General features: G+C 47.3%; 1 protein-coding gene across 1 annotated transcript; it reads right to left on the bottom strand.

Moving 5' to 3' along the window:
- Nucleotides 1-3537: 3537 nt before the first annotated feature.
- Nucleotides 3538-5084, bottom strand: LOC144175220 (uncharacterized). The gene is made up of 3 exons (XM_077704322.1): nt 4932-5084; nt 4292-4576; nt 3538-3552 (listed from the first exon to the last, which is right to left on the bottom strand). The coding sequence occupies exons 1-3, from the start codon at nt 5082-5084 to the stop codon at nt 3538-3540; spliced, it is 453 nt and encodes a 150-aa protein (XP_077560448.1).
- Nucleotides 5085-20090: the final 15006 nt, after the last annotated feature.

Raw genomic sequence — 20090 nt, 5'->3', positions numbered from 1 at the left:
ACCTCTTGCATCAATCGAATTTTCACGCAGTATGCATTACTCGGCTATTTCGGTGTTTAATTTAATTTAATGCTCCAAGCATCACTGGGCTGTCTATGAGGTATGCGTACGCATTGGCGTCTAGCTGGATTTGCACGCGCACCTGCATCCATCCTGGTAGATCTGATGGGCCCTTCACGCTGCTTGTCAAAATGTTCAGTTGTTAAGTAGGGAAGTGATTGATTGATTGATTGATTGATTGATTGATTGATTGATTGATTGATTGATTGATTGATTGAGTGAGTGAGTGAGTGAGTGAGTGAGTGAGTGAGTGAGTGAGTGAGTGAGTGAGTGAGTGAGTGAGTGATTGATTGATTGATTGATTGATTGATTGATTGAGTGAGTGAGTGAGTGAGTGAGTGAGTGAGTGAGTGAGTGAGTGAGTGAGTGAGTGAGTGAGTGATTGAGTGATTGATTGATTGATTGATTGATTGATTGATTGATTGATTGAGTGAGTGAGTGAGTGAGTGAGTGAGTGAGTGAGTGAGTGAGTGAGTGAGTGAGTGAGTGAGTGAGTGAGTGAGTGAGTGAGTGAGTGAGTGAGTGAGTGTAGGGTTTAACGCACCGACGCAACGCAGGCGATGAGGCGCACCGTAGTGGAGGGCTCCGGATTAATTTCGAGTCTTGACCACCTGAGGATCCTTAACGTGCGCCGAATTCTCGTACACACGGGCGTTTTTGCTTTTAACCTCCATCAGAAAAGTGGCCGCCGCGGCCGGGAAAAGTAGGGAAGTGCCTTGCAGCGCATTTGTCAGCCTTATCTGGACAAGTTAAAGTGCAAATGGTGGAGGGAGCTGGATAAAGCAGGTAAAGGTCGGTTTACTGCCCAAATTATCATGACTTCCCGAAAACTAGGACAAAATTTTCTCGTAAACACGGCCTGCAGCGTAAAGTCCCAGGTGGCACAAAAAAAAACACGAATATAATGCCTAGTTTTTTGTACTTCTTTGCCCGTGTCAAAATTTTCAGAAAAAAACTTCTCCAGCCCCACGTCTTTGAAGCGAGAAGCGCTTCAGAGCGGGAGGCGTTCCATAGCACGCTCTTTAACTCAGCAGTAGCGAAAGGTAACCGTCAACGCCTGTGTACCTCGGACCGTCATCAAGACAGCGAGTTGCGGTGACACTACCTCGGTGGTCGTAGCCGGTGATTTCAATGTGGATTTGTCGGGACTAGGTAGTTATTGGGCCGCGTGCGATGCTACTACAATTCAATTGCCCAGGTCTCGGATTCAGTTGTGCGTTTTGCGACAGATAGCGGCTTGAGAGGGGTTAATGGTGATTGGTGACGTTCGAGATGTCGGGTAGCGCGAACCTATCTTGAAAAAGGACCTATAAATAGACTGGTGGTGGTTATGATGATACTAATAATGACTCTCGTTGATATGGTATACAACTATTCGCAGTAACTGCGTGCCTTTAAACGCTGTAACGTTTATTTTAGCCCCGTCCTTAGCGATTTCCTTATCTGCACCGCATCGTACCAAACAAACCATTCATACCACCCCGCAATTAGCAAGGGCAAGCGTTCCTTCATGCTAGCCTATTGCCCGAACGTGCTCCACACCCTATCCCATTGTGTCTAAAGCCTCATCCACTGAAGAAATCACATGCGGATTGCGGCAAACTCCATCCGCAGTTGCACGGCCCGCATGTGTCAAGTTTGCTTCGTGCGACTCTTAGGTCAATACACAGGGTGACCAAAATTAAGTCGACAGGTTTTTTTTTTTTTTTTATTAGGCGCTTAGATTTACGTGAAGACCACCTCTACAGTGAGGTCTTGCGCACAGAGGGGCACAGAATTAGGTGGTAGAAACCACCGTATATTGTGAGGGGTAATTACCGCTTTAGTGCGTGCAAGCCGTGGGTGCGTTGTTGTCGAGGGAGTAGCTCTCGCTGTGAGGTCGTTCGAACGGTCACCGGGATTGCAGGGTCACCGGGTCACCGGGGACTGTTCGGGATTGCAGGTTTAGACCCCTCAAAGGAAAGCGCGAGCTCGTTGTCGCCAGTTTCTTAATCCCATGGTTTAAACTATCATGAATCCCAGCCAATTCTATGCGCAACAAGGCGACCAACGACATAAAAACAAAGCTGGCTGCAGTGACCGAGCCACCCAGTGCAGAATTTGCCACCTCGTCCGCGCCCGAGGATTTCTTTTCCTTTGGGCTGCAAACCCCTTGTCACGTGCGGCAGGTTCAACGCTCCCTCCTTGTTCGCACAAACTATTTTCCACGAGGCGCCTCCTCGATTTTTCCAGTTCAGTGCGCTGCCATATTTGCCCATGATGCATCGGTGTTTCGGCGCTGGCGTTGGCTCATTGGTGCGCTCCTGGCGCGCACTTCAAATTTCCGTTCCTTTGTTCTTTTCTTACATTTTTGTGGGGGTTTTGGTGCATCCCCTCTCCGGGGGTGCCATGACACATGACACCCTTCCAGCCGAGGCACAGGATGAGCTGTTGCGGTACCTGCTGGTACCAGTTGACTACCCGCTGTCGCAGATCGAGGAAGTTCGAGGGACTGAACCAACTTTTCTTCAAGTACAACCCGGCAGTACCCTCAAGTTCTTCCGTGGAACGGCTGTTCAGCATTGCCAACGAAGTGTTGACGAAAACAACGGGTTCGTCTGTGTGACTCCAACATCGAGATGCAATTCTTGCTGAGTTCAGACAAGGGACTCTACTTAGTTGCGACTATGCATTCGGACATTTTCTCGCACTAATTGTTTTCACATTTATTTCATTTATTCATTCTTTCTCTTCTGCCATATCCTGTAACTTTGTTATGTACTTAACTTTTTTCTGTTTGAAGAACCAAAGAATCTGTCGTTTCTGTACGGCACGTGTTTTCTTGTTTTCTCATCACTTTTTATTTATTTGTGGTTGTTTCTTTCACTTTATAGTGTCGCACTTTGTGTCCGACTATATTTTTCGTAGTGTAAATGTTTTTTTACGCACGTGATTAGGCTCCGCGTTATTTCCTGTGCTTTTCCTTTATGCGTATTTCTAAACAACGCAACTGATTTATGCGTCGCGTCCACATACTTGGCTATCTTTGGTTGTCTCCTTTATCTTTGGTTGTTTCCTTGATGTATGTATTCGGCATACGTTGTAATTTTTGTGCGTAGATTTCGTGTGTGACTACGCTTTTGGCTTTTTTTTTTTCTTCTTATCGTCTCCCGACCTAAACTTGGATTGCGAACCTCGTAGTCATTACTTGTTCTGCTGTGTTTTGTTACTCGCAAATTTATGCTGTATGATCCGCAAAGCTTCACTTTTGTAAGCCCCTTACTAAATCCCCTGCAAAGGTGCTGTAAGGTATTTTAAATAAACTGTAATTTTAATTCAGCATTCATTAAAGATTATGTATTGTTCCTTTCGGCGCGGTTTTTAATGAAAGACATTTAATTACGTTCTTGCATGTGAGTAACTTTCTATTCGCATATTTGAAGCGCACGGTAACCTCACTGCGCATTTGTAAGATTTGTAAGACCGAAGTGGGAAGTGTCATATGTGTCGCACCTGTAATAGACGAGCACCAAAATCGCAGTTAGACACGTCTGGAGTTTGTCAGGGTGCTCCCTGAAAAAAAAAATCGTCGAGGAGCGTTTTTCTTTTTATTCGTTTTATCTACAGATAAACTGCTGCCGGCGGTGTTCATATTCCTATAATATACTTAGTTCGATGCGAGTTTTAAATTTATCACTTTATTTCGCCTCAGGAATCCGACACCGTATTTTAATTTTAAAAATGAAATGTAACGTTAATGTAACGACGCGTTCCAATGTTTGGCGTGGAACTGAAACGCGTTCCTTTCGATATAAAGGAACTTGTAACGGGAACTCGTTTCAAAATTTGGAAGGAACGAAGAACGAGCTTTCGTTCCCGTTTTAGAGGAACGTGTACAGCACTGTTGTGCGCACATGACACCGCGCTGCTCGCGCGGCGCTGCGCTGCGCTTGTTAGGCCTTGTGTAAGCGAGTTCTGCAAAGGGTGCACCTATGCGGATCTGCAACCGATCATCCTTGATTCCTAATTTTTTTTATCTACAACGAATCGGTCATTCTTAGGAGTGACAGAACGAGAGCATATTTTCCGAACAAACGAATTGTCAATTTCGTTACAAAACCGTGCAGCGCATTTCGCACGATACAAACTGTCCAAGGGGTATATGCTTCACTTCAACGTTGAGTTCAGCCAAAGTTGCGGCCGTTTCTACATTCGACTGCATAGAAATTTGTCCCCCAGCGCGGCCACTCACAAGGACGTGACAGGCGGGTTGCGGTCTAGCCGGGTCGCGCGGTGCCGTGACCTGGACGAAGTGCTTGGTGGTCGAGTCTCGCGTGCAGCTGTAGCCACCCGAGAAGTCGGCGTCGGCCGCCGGCACTTCGAGCCTGGATATCGTGAAGTCCTGGCGGACGTATTCCGACACGTAGTAGGCCCGCCAGGGGGACCAGTGGCGCAGCGGCCAGCCGTCCTTGGTCCACGAGATCTTGCTTCTGGTGTCGGCGAAGCAGTACACGATGAAGCTCTCGCCCTCCTGAACCTGCGTGCAAGGTGTTCGTGGTGTATTCTCTGTCCTGAAGCTAAATTTAGTTCACCGGGCACGTGAGCTGCCGTTGTACTGCAAAAGGCGACAACTGCGGCAACAAAGTCAATGGACAGCGGCTACAAGAAGCTCCAGAAAGGCGCATTCGAGGGTTACAGGTTGTGGCGTTCGCAATCAGCCATAATTCTACGAAAAGCCGATCAGCGCCCTCGTCCGCAGCCTATACCTTCCTCTTGATGGCGGCCGGTAACGATTCATCGTGACCACGGGTCTCAGAAGCATGAAAAGGCGCTAGCGAACACTCGCTCATAGAGAGACCAAGAGAGAGAGAGAAGTGCAGATGGATGGTTACCTCTTTGTGGCCATAGTAGCTGACGGTCTTGCGCGGGCGGCTTCCGGGCTTCCGTTGGGCCAGGCCGGAGGAGAAGAGGAGGCCACTAAGCACGACGAGGAGCCAGAAGGAGACGCTTCCGCAGGGCTGGCCACCCGACTTCGGCAGTGGCATAAGCGGACCGGTGGAGCGGGCGGCGTTCCAAGATGTCCGGACCGAGGGCCAGCAAGAGAGCTTCTGCGAAGCCTTCTGTACTGCACGCGGGGCTCGCGCTTGATGACCACGAGACGCCACGCTTCACACCTGGTTCCTCTTCTTTCTCGTCCCAGCTGCTTGAGGCGACCCGCACAATTCTAAAATCGCCAGACCTCCACGGTCTCTATACTTCTTTCTCCCCTCCCCTCGCCACCAGTAAAGAAGAGTAATTTTCACCATGTATAGTCACATTTTGGTTGAACTGTGTGTTCCCCGCACTGCTGTACTGTATGCCGATGACCGCATTTGGTGATGACGATGCCCTCAATGTTTTGGCACATACCCACAAGATCCCCTCTCAAGGGGTTGGCCAGGGCTAAATCCCTCTTTGTCATTCGTTAGGACTACCCTCCCTCACGCTCACCGAGAAAGAAGTGTACTTTTTAAGACAATGTAATGCTTTGCAATGACTGAATGACTGAACAGTCGGAACACGTTCCCCAGCAGTGTCGTGTGGAAGATAGTGCAAGGTTACGCGATTATTTGGCGTACGTAAAAGCGCGTTTACTCTACCACATGATTTGGGCGTGCTCCCACACACCATCCCTCCCCCTATTCCCTCCCCCAACCATGAGCAGTGGGAAGGCATGCTAGCCAACCCGGACCCGGGCGATCAGCTTCGGCTGGTTGAAAGGGCCCGCTTGGCAGCGACCGCCCAGGGACTTCTGGACTGAGAAGACCCCCCATTGCCACTACTCCAGAACTAATATAGAAATAAAGTTTATTCCTCCTCCTCCTCCTCCTTCTCCTCCTTCCTGATAAAGTTAGTTGCAAGTTTGCGCATTGCCTCGTCTTCTTTCTTCGACTTCGTGTAGTTTGCGCATTGAACGTTCGAGTAGGAACCACATTGATTCATCCAAGTTAAGGCTGAAAGTTAGGCTAGTTGGTGTTGACTTAGATACATATTACCAGCGAAAAAACAGACAGGGACGAGGAAAGAAGCAGACGGGACTAGCGAGTGTCCCGTCTGCTTCTTTCCTCGTCCCTGTCTGTTTTTTCGCTGGTAATATGTATCTGATTCTTCCAAGGCTTGCCCTATCCGATGTCCCCGCCCGTTAAATCAGACCAAATCATAGGACATTGGTCATACCCGACACACCGCACGGGGCCCTTTATTAATGTTTACTAGCTTGCAGTGTGGTCGCCTGCTGAAGCAGTGGTATCACGGCAAACCCACTCTCTATGCGCGCCTTTGCGTGGTTAAATTTGTCTCGTAATGAAGAAAGTATTGTTTCCGTGGCGTACATTGATTGTACTGCGGCGAAAGCCTCCGCCATAAACAATACTTTCAGGCTTTGAATGGGCAAATGAATGAAATGAATAAAGTATCACTGGGTATACACTTACGAAAAAATTGAAATGTGCTTGTGAGATTCACTGAATGAGTGATTTACTAGACGGCGCAAGATGGCCGAAGGAACGCAGTGAACCGGAGGCACAGAAACGCACTGTGGGATTGGAGTGGTGCCGCAGTCAACGCTACGCAGTGTTCATCGTGTGGACACCGATAAGTTAGCCAAAAATACTTTGTTTAACCACAGCGCAGCTAGGAAATAGAAACGAAGACATCAGATGGTAGGATGGACCAGGCGCTGACTTAACGCAATACGAAAGAGAGAAAACGAAAACTTGAAAACATAACATGAAGGAGAAGCCACACAACTATACCAGTTCTCGGTACGCACTTAAGCCAAAGGCTGCCTCTTTCTTCCTGGTGATCGGTGCCGCGTTGAGGCATGCCTCGGTAATTTCTACAGCAAACACGTTCTAATTTCTGTCACTTACTCGGCAAGCAAAGCGTTACAGTGGAATCGATGACACTTATACGAAGACAGAAACGGGCAACTTGATAGGGCACGTGCCGATAACTGATATTTGTGTGGCTTCTTTTTTTGATGTCTTGTTTTGAGTTTTTTGTTCTTCTAGGTTTTGTTTATATTGTCACGGGAAGAAGAAAACGAGAGCTCTCGGCCCAACCTCCGGAGAAGAAGAAGAAGACCCAGCTGGGCAAGCTATCGTTCGGGGCATCCGAAACTGGGTTCTGCCGCCGGGATGTATGTTCTGCCCTCCTGCGCTACATTGAAAATTCAAAACGATTCTCTTTATGATTGCGATTGGTCACCCTCGCTTTGATTTTTCATAATTTTTTTTCTTTTTCCTTTTTTCTCAAAAATTTTTCAAACCGGTCTAAATTATCTTTCCTAAACGTCTCGTGATTAGATAAGAATTCCATTCATTTTAACCATCCTCTGTTGATTGGCCGATCCCCTGATTGGGTATGTGCCATACCAAAAGGCGCAACAACAACAACAACAACAGCAAGCTCCCTGTGACAATATATTACATTTCCTTAGAAAATAAAATCAATTGTAAGTCGGCACCTCTTTCGTCTTTCCATCCTCCGTCTTTGTATCGATTGCTTGCGCTGTGCTTCAACTTATGTTCCTCACCAACTTGCAGTCACTGCTGTTGATCTTGCCTACAACTCAACCTCCTGCACAATACCTGCCTTACCTCTTCGAGTGAAGTCAATTTCAGTTTTTTTAGTTTCGCCGTTCTGTGTTTTTCATGTCCATTTCCTATTCTTTCTTTTGCGAAGAATTATTTCATTACTTTTCAGTTATATTTCTCTCCGCAAACCCAACCACTGTATCTCCTCGGATATTCTGACTATCTATTGCACGTTCTGCCTATTATCCGTCACGTATTCTCTGCTTCACGTTGGCTTACTTGCCGTTTTCCTGCCTTAGAGTTAAAGCCTCCCGTCACTGTCGTAGATATATACCTTGCTTTATTCCTTGCCGATTCGACATGTTTCGAATGATTTATTGGCGGTTCGACTGTCGTAAGCCGGTTGTTGGTGCATAGGATTGTACTATATTCAACTTGTATACCTTGATAACTACGGTTCAAGTTGATTGTTTGTAGGGTTTAACGCGCCGACGCAACGCAGGCGATGAGGCGCACCGTAATGGAGGGCTCCGGATTAATTTTGACCACCTGGGGATCTTTGACGTGCACCGAAATCTCGTACACACGGGCGTTTTTGCTTTTCGCCTCCATCAGAAAAGCGGCCACCGCGGCCGGGAATCGAACGCGCGACCTTGTGCTCAGCAGCGCAACGCCTTAGCCACTGAGCCACCGCGGCGGGTAAAGGTTCAAATTGCGACCGTTCCGCCAATGCTTTGGAATTCCTCCACATTTGTTGCCATGTGTGGATAGGAATTCAACCGCATGCTCCTTTTTTTTTTTTTTTTTCGGGAGACTTGATATGCCAGATTATGTCCAGTTTTCAACTCGGCAAAGCTATAGCCTCGTATTCCAACCTCGCTTAATCCTATCGAATGAAATGCACTCAAGTGGCTATTTGGGCTTGTTGGTTGAACATAATTAGGGGACGACAGCGCAGCTGGAACACGGACAGAAAGGAAGAGAAGTAGACACAGCGGTTGTGTCTGTCTAGTTCTCTTCCTGTCTGTCCGTGTTACAGCTGCGGTGTCGTCCCCCAATTATAATCCTATCGTATACGATATCCCACTAAACGCCTGAGATCTCATGTAGTAGCGCAACTAAGCTACCACTGTTCCACAGTGTTAAACGTTGCCAGGACCATATTCTAGGCTGGCTCGCCATGTGCAGGCTGTAATGGTGACAAATGTGTGTCGAACTCAACAGCGATCAAATTGGTGTCAATGTTGCGGAAGGAATGAGTGGAAACAAAACATCTGCCGCGACAGTGCAAGGCATGCAAGACAGTGCAGCGTATGTTCAGACGAAGCCATATCGCGGATCGATGCAGCAATACGCGAAGATGATCGCCGGAGTCCGCTATGTCGCTTCAAACGGTTCAAACGATCGATTGTTCATAAAGAACTGGAGGAGTATCAAAAGGTGTGTAGCGATTGATTGATTGATTGATTGATTGATTGATTGATTGATTGATTGATTGATTGATTGATTGATTGATTGATTGATTGATTGATTGATTGTAGGGTTTAACGCGCCGACGTATACGCAGGCGATGAGGCGCGCCGTAGTGGAGGGCTCCGGATTAATTTTGATCACCCAGGGATCTTTAACGTGCGCCGACATCTCGTACACAATACCCACGGGCGTTTTTGCTTTTTGCCGGTGTGTAGCAATTGATCTCACGGATGCTTATCGACAACCACAAGGAAGAAAACCCAAACCGTTCAAGGATTGAACGCCGTCCGTTTTTGTGGGCGGTGTCCGTTGCCTTTCAAGAAGTGAAACGCGTGCCTGAATACGTTCGGCGACCTTTTCAAAGGAATCCTGATGCATGCTGCTTCCTTACATATATTTTAATTAGCTCGGCCGCGTCTATTGATACTGTTTTTGTTGAGCTAATAAAGGCAAGCCTGCGGGTTTTCTTTGATCACGCCATGTTAGCACTATTAGTAGGTAGGCACGGTCATGCAAGTATACTTACAGACAGACAGACAGACAGACAGACAGACAGACAGACAGACAGACAGACAGACAGACAGACAGACAGACAGACAGACAGACAGACAGACAGACAGACAGACAGACAGACAGACAGACAGACAGACAGACAGACAGACAGACAGACAGACAGACAGACAGACAGACAGACAGACAGACAGACAGACAGACAGACAGACAGACAGACAGACAGACAGACAGACAGACAGACAGACAGACAGACAGACAGACAGACAGACAGACAGACAGACAGACAGACAGACAGACTCGTTTGTAATAAGTCGTTTCGCTCTGTTAAAAACGTAGTCAGAGCAGCTTTAACCTTTATTTGCGTGCATGCGTTTGTGGGCGTCCTAGGGTTCTCCATGTACATGGAAAACCGTACAAGGAATTTCAATCATTCCACAAGGCTGACTGATTAGAACGACTTCGCAAAGCAATAAAAAAGGAACCGAATGAAGGACGAACTGTGCACCTCAATCAGCTAAGTTTGCTTCCGCATATATGAAGCGCAGTCTTTGCGATGTCGGGTGGACAGAAAAAGAGAGGCAGGGAAACATTTTAGTATCATTGGAAGCAGAAGAACAATGAAGGAAACAACGGCCGAGATTGCACGAGTTCGGAATATTATTTCAATCGGCAAGAAATGTGAATATACGGGGCCCAGCACATTTCCTATTATAATGCGCCAATTTTTCGTGCATTGAGCAGTCTCATTGCTGTAGACAAGCCGATCAATAAATGGCCAGAAATGCTCATTCTGGGTTTGTTTTTTTTTTTTCGCGTTCTATGAATCCCAGCCTGCTTGTGTGCTTATCAAACGCACGACAGGGAAAATTTTTAATCAATGGCTGCCAGCAAATAACAAACTTCGTGCGTTGGGTTCCGCAGAATATGCGCCAGGCAAACGAAGATATAGCCAATGTTCTTGTGTCTGCACATTTACATCGGTTGAAATAATTCTTTCTTTTTTTTGGCCCACGCTCGAACTGCTGTAAGAATGAAATTACTCTTTAATTTCGCTGGCCCACTACAGGGGTCCTCGAATGTACGCGAAATTGAGTTCTCGCATGCATGCGCGCACAGATTTTCACAATCTTTTCTTCCGTGTCTCCCCATTTGTTTATCTCGCGCTGTCGCATATTCTTGTCCATTTCGTTTGGAAGATTTCCCTTTCTTCCCCTTAGCCTCCCGCACTGGCAGCAGACTCCATTTTAAAAGCGCGCAAGTGGTCGCGGGGGCCGCAAAACCCGTAGAAGCAGCGACATTTGCCGCTCCGTGCTTCGACTTGTCATCGTGGCAACGTGGCCAGCGCTCCTAAGGCTTCCCGCGCGTCGTATCCACTCCGAGGTTCTGTACCCCTCTATCGCTCCCTGTGGTTACAGAGTGACGGGAACATGAACAGAGCGCCGCGAAAATTTTGCATGCATACCTGTACTAGCGGACACCGGTACCTCCGTCCCTTCCGGGTAACGAGCTGGCTAAAGAGGTAGCCTGAGATTTCTGCTGCCGGGATGCCTCGGATGCTGCCTCTCCACCTCGGGTGGGAGAGAGGGATCGCTTGGTCACCTATCGGGATATCACGCTGCACTACCGCCTTAGTCAGACACACTTCCCCGGCCCCGCTCCCACCTTAAAACGCAGGCAGTCTGTTCAGTGGCGTCGGCTGCAAACTCCACTTCCCCACGCGAGACTGCCACACGTGCACGTGGTGCGGCGTGCCTTTCGCTTGCGCCTCCAAGCAAACGGCCTCCATGCTACTCTGTCTCAGCCCCTTACAACGCTAGAGCAATGGGAGGCTACGGGGGGGACACCAAAGAAGATGGGATGGTGCACGCCTTCATATTTTACTGTGGAAAATATACATGCCCTTAAGCCACAGGCGATGAGTAAGTCGCAACGCACCCGAGCAGCAGCAGAAAGCAGCATTGGCAAGTCTTGTTCAATTTAATTTTGGCAAGCCAAATACTTTTAAGCATGCCTTCAGTCTATTTAGCCGACCATTGTTTTAAGCATCGTCAGATCACCGACACCTAGTTACGTTTGTGTTACAGGAAGTACCTTTTCTGCGCTAAGGCGGCGATTTCACGTATAATAGTATACATTCATGTTATTTTAATAAACATAGGGAACAGTTCATCGAGGTTTGTTGCGTTATAGCTAATTCTTGCCCTCCTAAAACCATCAGCACGTAATTCAGCTTCTACATTTCCTTCTACCCCTCATTAATAACTATGGGGCACAATGTAGCAACTGCCAGCAAGCGGACTCGGTGCTACGAAAACAAATTAGCAAGTTGTTCCACGAAGCGAACCCGTATTTCGTGTGAGCGAGCTTTTTCTCATCTGCGCCGTTGCTTTATCATTTTATTGTGTATTTCATTGCTTATTAATTTTCATTCCACCGCGACAGCTGCACCGCCGACCTCATTCTTAACGCTGTGCCAATTTTTATCGCCGGGCTCTACATACCTGCATCTCGGATCTTCGAGGTTAGGTTGGGGTGGCTAGAGTGTACGGCGGGAAATTGAACGCCGTTTCAGAATGCGAGCGGTTACGCTCCAGCCGGCGGAACGCCGCTTGGTTAGGCACGGTAGCAGTGACGCGCTTCGATGTTGATTAAACGTGTACCCTTAGGGACGTCGGTTCTGAACCGCCGCTTTGCCTGTTTTAATTAAAATATTTATTCTAGTCCCCATTTTATTGATTAGTGGATTCTTTCTCCCCTCATCCTCCTCCTCCCCCCCCCCCCCCCCCCGGTTTCAATTTTCATCCCTCCCTGTACCTTTCACCTACCTCGCACAAAAGCCTTAGATCTCTTTTTTAGGCACGCGTGTTGGGAGGAAAAGAAAACAGGCGGTTCAAACAATCCGGACCCATTCCACTTTGTGAAGGGGGTAATTCCAGCGGAGCTTCCTAGCCCGCGACACACACAATTTAGGCAAAATGAATGAGCAAATTTTATTTCCCTCGAGCGTGGATGGTGGTCGTCGATCTCCCCTAAAAAAGAGTTTTGTGTCTCGGACACGATACATATACAATAATCCCTCGTTAACTAGAACTCGCATATCTCGAAATATAGGTAAAGTCGAAACTTTTTCTCGTCGTGCATTTAGCTCCCATAGGTACTGTATTTGCCTCCCCCCTTCCCCTCTTTAGATCTAAACCAGTGGCTCTCGAATGGGGGTCCGCGAGAGCATTGAAGAGGTCCGCGAAGCCCTACCCGAAACTCTTACAACCCCCATCCATTTTTCTTTTTTGCTAGACCTTGCTGGAATTGCACAAAAGGTGGCCTTGCTACATGACTTCTACGTTTAATTTCTCCACGCAGCACATATTTTGACGTTGTCTTTTTGCACTACACACTAGCTATGCGGTAAAGCCAGACACACAAAAGGCTCGTTGACAGCCGCAAAAGCAAATTGTTTGAAATTTTACATTTATAAGCATAAAAGTCAGAAATAAAAGGCGGGCATTGAATAAGTATGTTGGCGACTTTGGCTGAAAGTGCAAATTGTTTGACATTATGACACAGTTCATCGTGGTGTCCCCCATCACCCTGGCAAGTCCGAAAGGGGTCCCCGGTACACTGATGGTTGAGAACCACTGCTCTAAACATTACTTCGGGGACCCACGGATATCTTGAAACGGTGACATACAGCACACAAGGCAAAGTCCGCTGCAGGCAGTTGATAAGGTCTCCGTTCGAACGCTTAGATCCCACGTGCCGAACGCAGTCGTGCACGGCGAATTCCCCCGTAACTGTAATGCTGTCCTACGCCTACATCGTTGAGGGAGCTGTGGACGACGCAGCTAATCTCAGAACGTTGGCTGATCATGCGGATGACGAGGAGCCTCGAGAGGTGCCTACAACGGTCGAAACAAGAAACATGCTGCGCCTGCTTCGCAACAAGGTAGAATGTAGCGGCGGCGACCTAAGATTGATGCGATGCATTGAGCAGCTCGAGAGCGCTGGTCTGTGACGAAATGCAAGCGCGAAACAGGCGAGCATCACACAGTTCTTTCTTCCGCAATAATAAAAACTTGTTTTTTCAGCGAATCACTTTGCCTTTATTATGAAAGCTCCCCTGTGCAGTGGAGCTGCTTTCTTATCAGCACTAGCTAGATCTTATATCAGTGGCCTGGCCACAAATTTTTGGCATTTCGCTTAACTCAAAACACCGCTTGTCTCAAAATTTTCAGCGGATTCTACGACTTCGAGTTAACGAAAATAGGATTACTGTACAGCCGGTAAAAGGCTTGTCTATAACACAGCGTTCGTACTCTCAGCCCTATCCTGCCCCGCAGGAGCGGGATTTGAATAAAACTACTGCGGAATTCTGAAGTCTTAGCCCTTCGCTTTTGCCTCCGACATGTTTGGAACGAGTATGTTTCGGCACTTTTCGGGTGTAGCTGGTTGAAGTTGAAATCGCTGTTATAGACAAGCATTTTACCGGCTGCACATGCATCCAACTGCATGCCATAAATTTTGCCGTGGTTGAACATGGTTAAGCCAAGTTAGTCAAGCGAAAGCTCAGTTTTCAAGGAGCACGTAATGAACACGCACACACTTGCGTGGCAAGAAACACAAATGCTGCTCGGAAGAATGGCACTGTAGGGGCAAACGCGCAGTGAAGCTTGATGCCTACGGGCCTTCCAGCGCCTCCTTGTATCATTTTGTGGTGGCACGTTCCTTTATATTCCCCTCTTCGCAACCCTGCCCTTGGAACGGCCGAGCAATCAAATGTTTTCACTGCTAAAGCCGTCCCCGCCGCGAATCGTTTGGATTGGCGGCTGAAACGTGGGCAGTGGCGCTTCCGTCAGCGCGGAGAAATGCCCGTGCACTTGCATGACCTTGAGCGCACGAGGCATTTGCTCGGAGGTCAAAGGGATGCTACCAGGCGTTTCCCGTGTATGTACATACAGTAATGTATAAGATTCGCTTAGTTGCGCGAGCCGGGGAGCCTGAGCTGTGAATGGCTGCCCAGCAACGGTCGCTAGTTGAGGAGCGTGAGCCGGAGATAGCACATCCCGCAAGGGAAACAGCAGTGTGGGAGGAGGCTCAAAGGGGGGCGCTGAGAAGGATGACACAGTGCGCGCTGATAAAGGGAAACCGCAGCATCACAGGAGGGTAGGCCGCACCGGACGAGCAATACGAGACGTCTTGAGAAGTGAAGGTACCAACCAAGGAGGGCGAACAGAGTGCTCCTGGCGATGGCGAGCGAGCGGAACAAGCTTCAGAGGGTGCTGTCCAGAGGGCTGGTCAGCTGGCGCTGCCACAAAGTCAACAGAAAGTTCAACAGATCAACACAAGGTTCAACTAGTCTTTAGCCTTCAAATTAGAAAGTTCTAAGCATCCCACGTAATTCTATTTACTACACCACCCTCCCTATCTGTTATAAATATAATTTTCTCTCTATTCCTGCCCTCTTATCTATTTCCTACTTTTCTTCTGCTTCGACCTGCAGCCGCACACACTGAAATTCCTAGTTTTTTACTAGACTGTTGTTTTAATGCGAAAACGTTAAGTGCTCCATGACGCAGATACGGCGTCTGCGGTAACCGAGCGATGGTTCCACATATGGTCGACGCACGGGTTAAAACACATAAAAAATGCTCAGATTGACACGAAGATTTCTCATGAATGTTCCAGTAAACAAAGTAAACAAACTGTTTTACAAAAAAAAGGTGCATTTCAACCTGGATGGAAATTGAACACAGGTGTCCGGTCTGAGAGACAAGTACTATACCCCAACAACATGCCTCTCCTCCAGTTTCTTGTTGACTACAGGCGTGCCTAGTGCATGTGTGATTGGGGCGTGGTGGTGCAGCCAGTCAGGAGAAGGTGCGTATAACAGGACATGAGATGAACAAGTGCATCCCAGCCATTAAGAACACCGATTCTGGGGAAGCAGTGGCGTTCCGCACCTCAAAGTGATTTGCTCTGCTTTTCATGACGGGAAGTGCTTCTACGTCGATTGTACCACCCGTTTCTGTTCCGGCTAAACACACTCGACCACGCAAACACGCCATCAAGGCCAAACAAAACACAAAGGGCAAAGAAAGCAGCAAAGAGAGACAGAAGACAAAGCTAGGACAGCAGAGACACGCAAATACGACACAGCAGTAAAGAAGTTTCGCCTTCAAAACGCATAAGCAAATTTAAAGTACTTCAATTGATAGGTTTCAAACTGTGATACAACGACGTTGTCTAGCGATGCTCTCCCATGGCTGCCAGCAGTGCTGGCGGACGGTTTAGAGCACTGGCACATCCATTTTAGATGCGACGGCATCTCATTCACTCGCCTTGTCCCTCCATACGGCGTTGTCATTGTCCGTCCACACCCCTCCCCCATTCTCCTCGCCGCGCGAGGTGCGCTCTCCGCCGCTCACCCCCTCTCCTCTCCGATAGCGAACACTCTCTCGCGAGGGGCATTGGATTGGATTCGATTGGAGTGGATTGGATTAAAGTGGATTGTATTGGATTGCATTGCGTCATAGCCGCGGCAGGGGGTTCACGGCACGTTTCACGCGATGGGAGAATCAACCCAACGGAAACAACAACGGAACCCCCTATGCGTCGCATCTACACAGCGGTTCCCGCGAGGGAAGGTGGGAGTAATTTTTCAATGGCACACACCCTTGACTGACAGGCTTCATAGATACACAACAAGAGTCCTCGTAGTGAGGGCACTTAATAACACTCCTTCATAAATGTGCTGCTTGGTGGAGCCTACACATGGCTCGCATTTCTCAGCGATCATTGCATAATTCATTGTTTTGTTGCATTATTTGCAAGATTTCCTTGCTGCCCTTGGGCGCTTCGCTCTCGAGAGTGGCCTCGCAAAAGTAGTTTAGCCGGGGTCTACCACCCCTATGTGTGCATTCAGGAACTGACTATTCCTCTCCAGGATCTTCAAATGAACATCACCTCGTGACCACCTCCCCCCTCCCCTTTCCCCCTTCCGGTCCCTGGGCCCTCCTTGTGTTAATAAAAGACCTTCACTCACTCACTCTTATTCCAAAGGCTGCTTACACTATATTTGGGCTCTCTATTTTTTTTTTTTTTTTGCATACTTACTGCAGGTAAGTTAGGGGTGCGTGGTAGCAAGGGATATTTGTGCTTTAAAAACATCTTGGTTACAAAAAAACAACAAAAGAAAGAGAACATCCACATTCATTTAGTAATAGTTTATTTTTCATAAACTGTACAAGGTTATGGGGAAAGAAAGGGAAAAAGTTGCACATAAGCAACTTGACTGGCCCTTACAACCCGTTTCCAGATTATGAACAACCAGCATCCCTGAAGCAGTGTGCCGCTACTTCATCTTGAAAACTGCGTTCATGAGGATAGAATGAAGATTAGAATAAGCTTGATTCCAAATGGCATCATCTATGCACATCGTCCCATTTCCAGAAACAATGTATGCTTGCACACTATGCTTCCCGGTTTTAAAGTGAAGCTTTCTTAGTGGGACCAATGGCATTCTGTCAAAAAGCTAGTGCATTTCCCCATAAACCAGTTGGCCCACTAAAAAGCTCTGTTAAGATCTCTAGACCATGGTTTCTCAAAGTGGGTAGGGGTTCCGCAGCCCCCCTCCTCAGGGTTCCGCGAGCCACTGATAAATTTTCCCTGGTTCCGCACTCGCCAAGTAACTTAGATGGCGAACCCGAGGTGCGATCAATCTAAGGAACCTCCATTACTCATGCCCGAGTGTCAGTAAGCACATCTCAGTACATAACACAAAGGCGCGAGCTCTGCAATAAATCCCGCCAGCAGCTTGTAACCAGCCAGACTGAAAACGGGCCGCGTGGAATATCCGTGTGCATTTCTCCTGTTTGGAGATAGGTGCCGCTAGCGTATGCGCCCGCGCTAAGTCGACATTCACGTGCAATAAATTCAAAAGCAAGCAAGCTTGCTTCCTTTTGAATTTATTGCATGTGAATGTAGCGTGAACTGAATGAAAAATGGCGAGGAGGAGGGGGGGGGGGGGGGGTTTCTTGGCACTTAACGGATCTTAGCAGGGTTCCCCGGGACCAACATGATTGAGAACCCCTGCTCTAGACACATCGCACGTGTGTAAAACCGGGCTTCCACTGTGTCAAAATGGTTACTTGAAAATTGTGGAAAAGGGATAAGACAATACATGTACCGATCATGAGGGAGTACAGTAGTATATACCTTTATCTCATAAACCATGTGTCGGTATACATTTAAGTTGTTCACAGATGTGTTTACTTAGTGCGCAAAAAATCACCGTGTGGGTTTGTTGTTCGTTCGCGATTTCAGTCCCTGAAGGTTTGATAATCAACTGGAAGCACTTTCAGCAAACGTTGGACGCACTTTTAGCTCACGCGTTTCTCTCAACTTTCTTTAGGAAGGAATGGTAAAGTTTTCTAGTCAAGTTTCAAAATTCAATTACGAAATAAATTCAGTCATCTCAAGAACAACTTGCAGAAACACCAAGAAAGTTGGAGGACTTGCATTGTAACAACCACGCTTGTTTCACATGCATCAAGATCAGTGTAGCTTTGCCTCATGCAGATTAAATTGAACGCTTACATAAAACGAACACCCTCCAACTACGCCATGGAATGTGGAGCAGGAACAGGGTTGGAGGCTGGGGTAAAAGGGGAGAAAGGGTAGAAGAAAACTAGAAGGCGGAGTCCGGCTGTTGGTCCGGTAGAATTAGCCCTCACAATCTCAACTCAGTTTCTACAAAGGTTTGTCAAGCTTGAATTAGCTTCTGAATATAACCTGAGTTAAGCCAAAAAGACCTGAACCTGTGTCTTTTTCACGCTGCAGGTAGCTTTGCTCGCCCTGAACTTCGCAGGGCTTAAAATCGGCTTTCTTGCGTGAACCTCAACAAACAAAACACAACGTCTGTAACGCAAACCCACAAAACCCAAGTCCCGCATGTAGGCTGCATTATCCAATGAAAGAAAACAAAACGAAGAAAAATTTGTCCCATTCTCAAAATTTGATATATCTGTGCAAATTCCAGCTAGGAAATTGTGCGAGATAGATGGGATATATGCAACACAGACCAACGACGCTAGCACACGTTGCTTGAACCCTTATCAACTTCCTGTTTCTCAAAATAATAAGTTTCCACTTCTCAATTCTGTGGGACGTCATACCACTGGCTATTCCAACCCAATTTTATCCAAGCTAATTACATGCTCATCCCCCCAGCATGCAGTTTGTCCTAACATGCATACATAACATAGCGATGACGGTGTTTACATCTCGCCTACCCAATACCCACCCAGTGACAGCTCAACCACTACCGCTTCCTCGATGAAACTTAAGTTCAAACACAGGGTCCCCCATTCTCAAGCAAGCATTGTGGCATGACACCGCAGAAGCAGATATGCAAGAGGCTTTTCACAATGCACTTGTCTCAAGAGTGCACTGGGTGGCATGTATAGCCAATCACATGCTACCGCCATGAGAACTATTTCAAGCATATCCTACCAAACTAGAAGAACATGTCCCTCACAGCCCCCTCCCTCGATTTAGAGCTAGGTATTATTTTTCGCAACCCCAATGTCCTAAACAAGATCTTAGGCACATAATTCAGTCGAGATACCTTTTCTTGTCAACAGAGAAGCAGGCACTACTCACATATTGCAAGCGCCAACAGCAAGGGAGAGACTGCGCATCCATGGCAATTCTGAGATGCTGGTGGGAGGCTCATGCTGAAGTCAATACAATTTCTCCTTCCCACCCACTTCCGCTCCCTTCACTCCCAGGTAGCTGCAGAGTTGAGCCAGCTAACAAAAAGGCACAGAATTCAGGCCAACACAAATGATGGATGCGCAGCTCTAAGGCACTAGGTTTTATCAGACAAAACTTGAAGGAACAAGATTTAAAAGCATTTTGCACTTTAAAATTCAACAAGATGACTTGTTCCTTTTTTCTTGTTCTAGCATACTTGTCTGATTTGGCAAGTGTTTCTTCTTTGAAGTTAAGCCATAAAGTTTAGTTTGTCCTCAATGCTACTGGTTCAGAGCAGAGCATCCTTGCATTGCTTTCACTCGAGTTCTTCCTTTTGCATTCTAATCCAAGCTGACTGCACGTCGAGTGCCTTACTCACAAGGACCTTTCTGTGCTCTTGGAGAAACTGATATTGAATGAATTCTAAAAAAATACTTAAACAAAACAGGAGCGAGAACAATAAAACCTTGAGTGACCATTAGTGCATTCCCAAAATCGGCCACACAAAACAAATTTCCCATAGAAACTGTTTCAGTCAATACCTCGAACAAAAATTGTAAATATAAAATGTTGCTTTCCCAAGCCAGACTGCGAGTGGAGATTTTACAGCAATAAAGGAAAGCAAAGGTGCCAACTGAGAACACCACAATCAGCTGCCCAGTGTTCTGTTAATTGGTTTTTCCCTTCCTAAGACCGGCTGCTAAAACTATCCTTGCCTTTTCACAGGTATTTAATTTA

Source organism: Haemaphysalis longicornis, unplaced genomic scaffold (assembly GCF_048455015.1).
Source record: "Haemaphysalis longicornis isolate Haplotype H1 unplaced genomic scaffold, Haemaphysalis longicornis Haplotype H1 scaffold_3, whole genome shotgun sequence".
NCBI classification, from domain to species: Eukaryota; Metazoa; Arthropoda; class Arachnida; order Ixodida; family Ixodidae; genus Haemaphysalis; species Haemaphysalis longicornis.
Note: the sequence above shows the minus strand (reverse complement) of the source record. Positions and strands in the feature narration are given on the sequence as shown.

Excerpts from the sequence above, each read along its gene's own strand:
- LOC144175220 (XM_077704322.1), bottom strand. The coding sequence starts at position 5,084 with ATGCCACTGCCGAAGTCGGGTGGCCAGCCCTGCGGAAGCGTCTCCTTC. Across the intron at positions 4,577-4,931 it reads GCTACTATGGCCACAAAGAG|GTTCAGGAGGGCGAGAGCTT; the intron begins GTAACCATCCAT and ends CCTTGCACGCAG.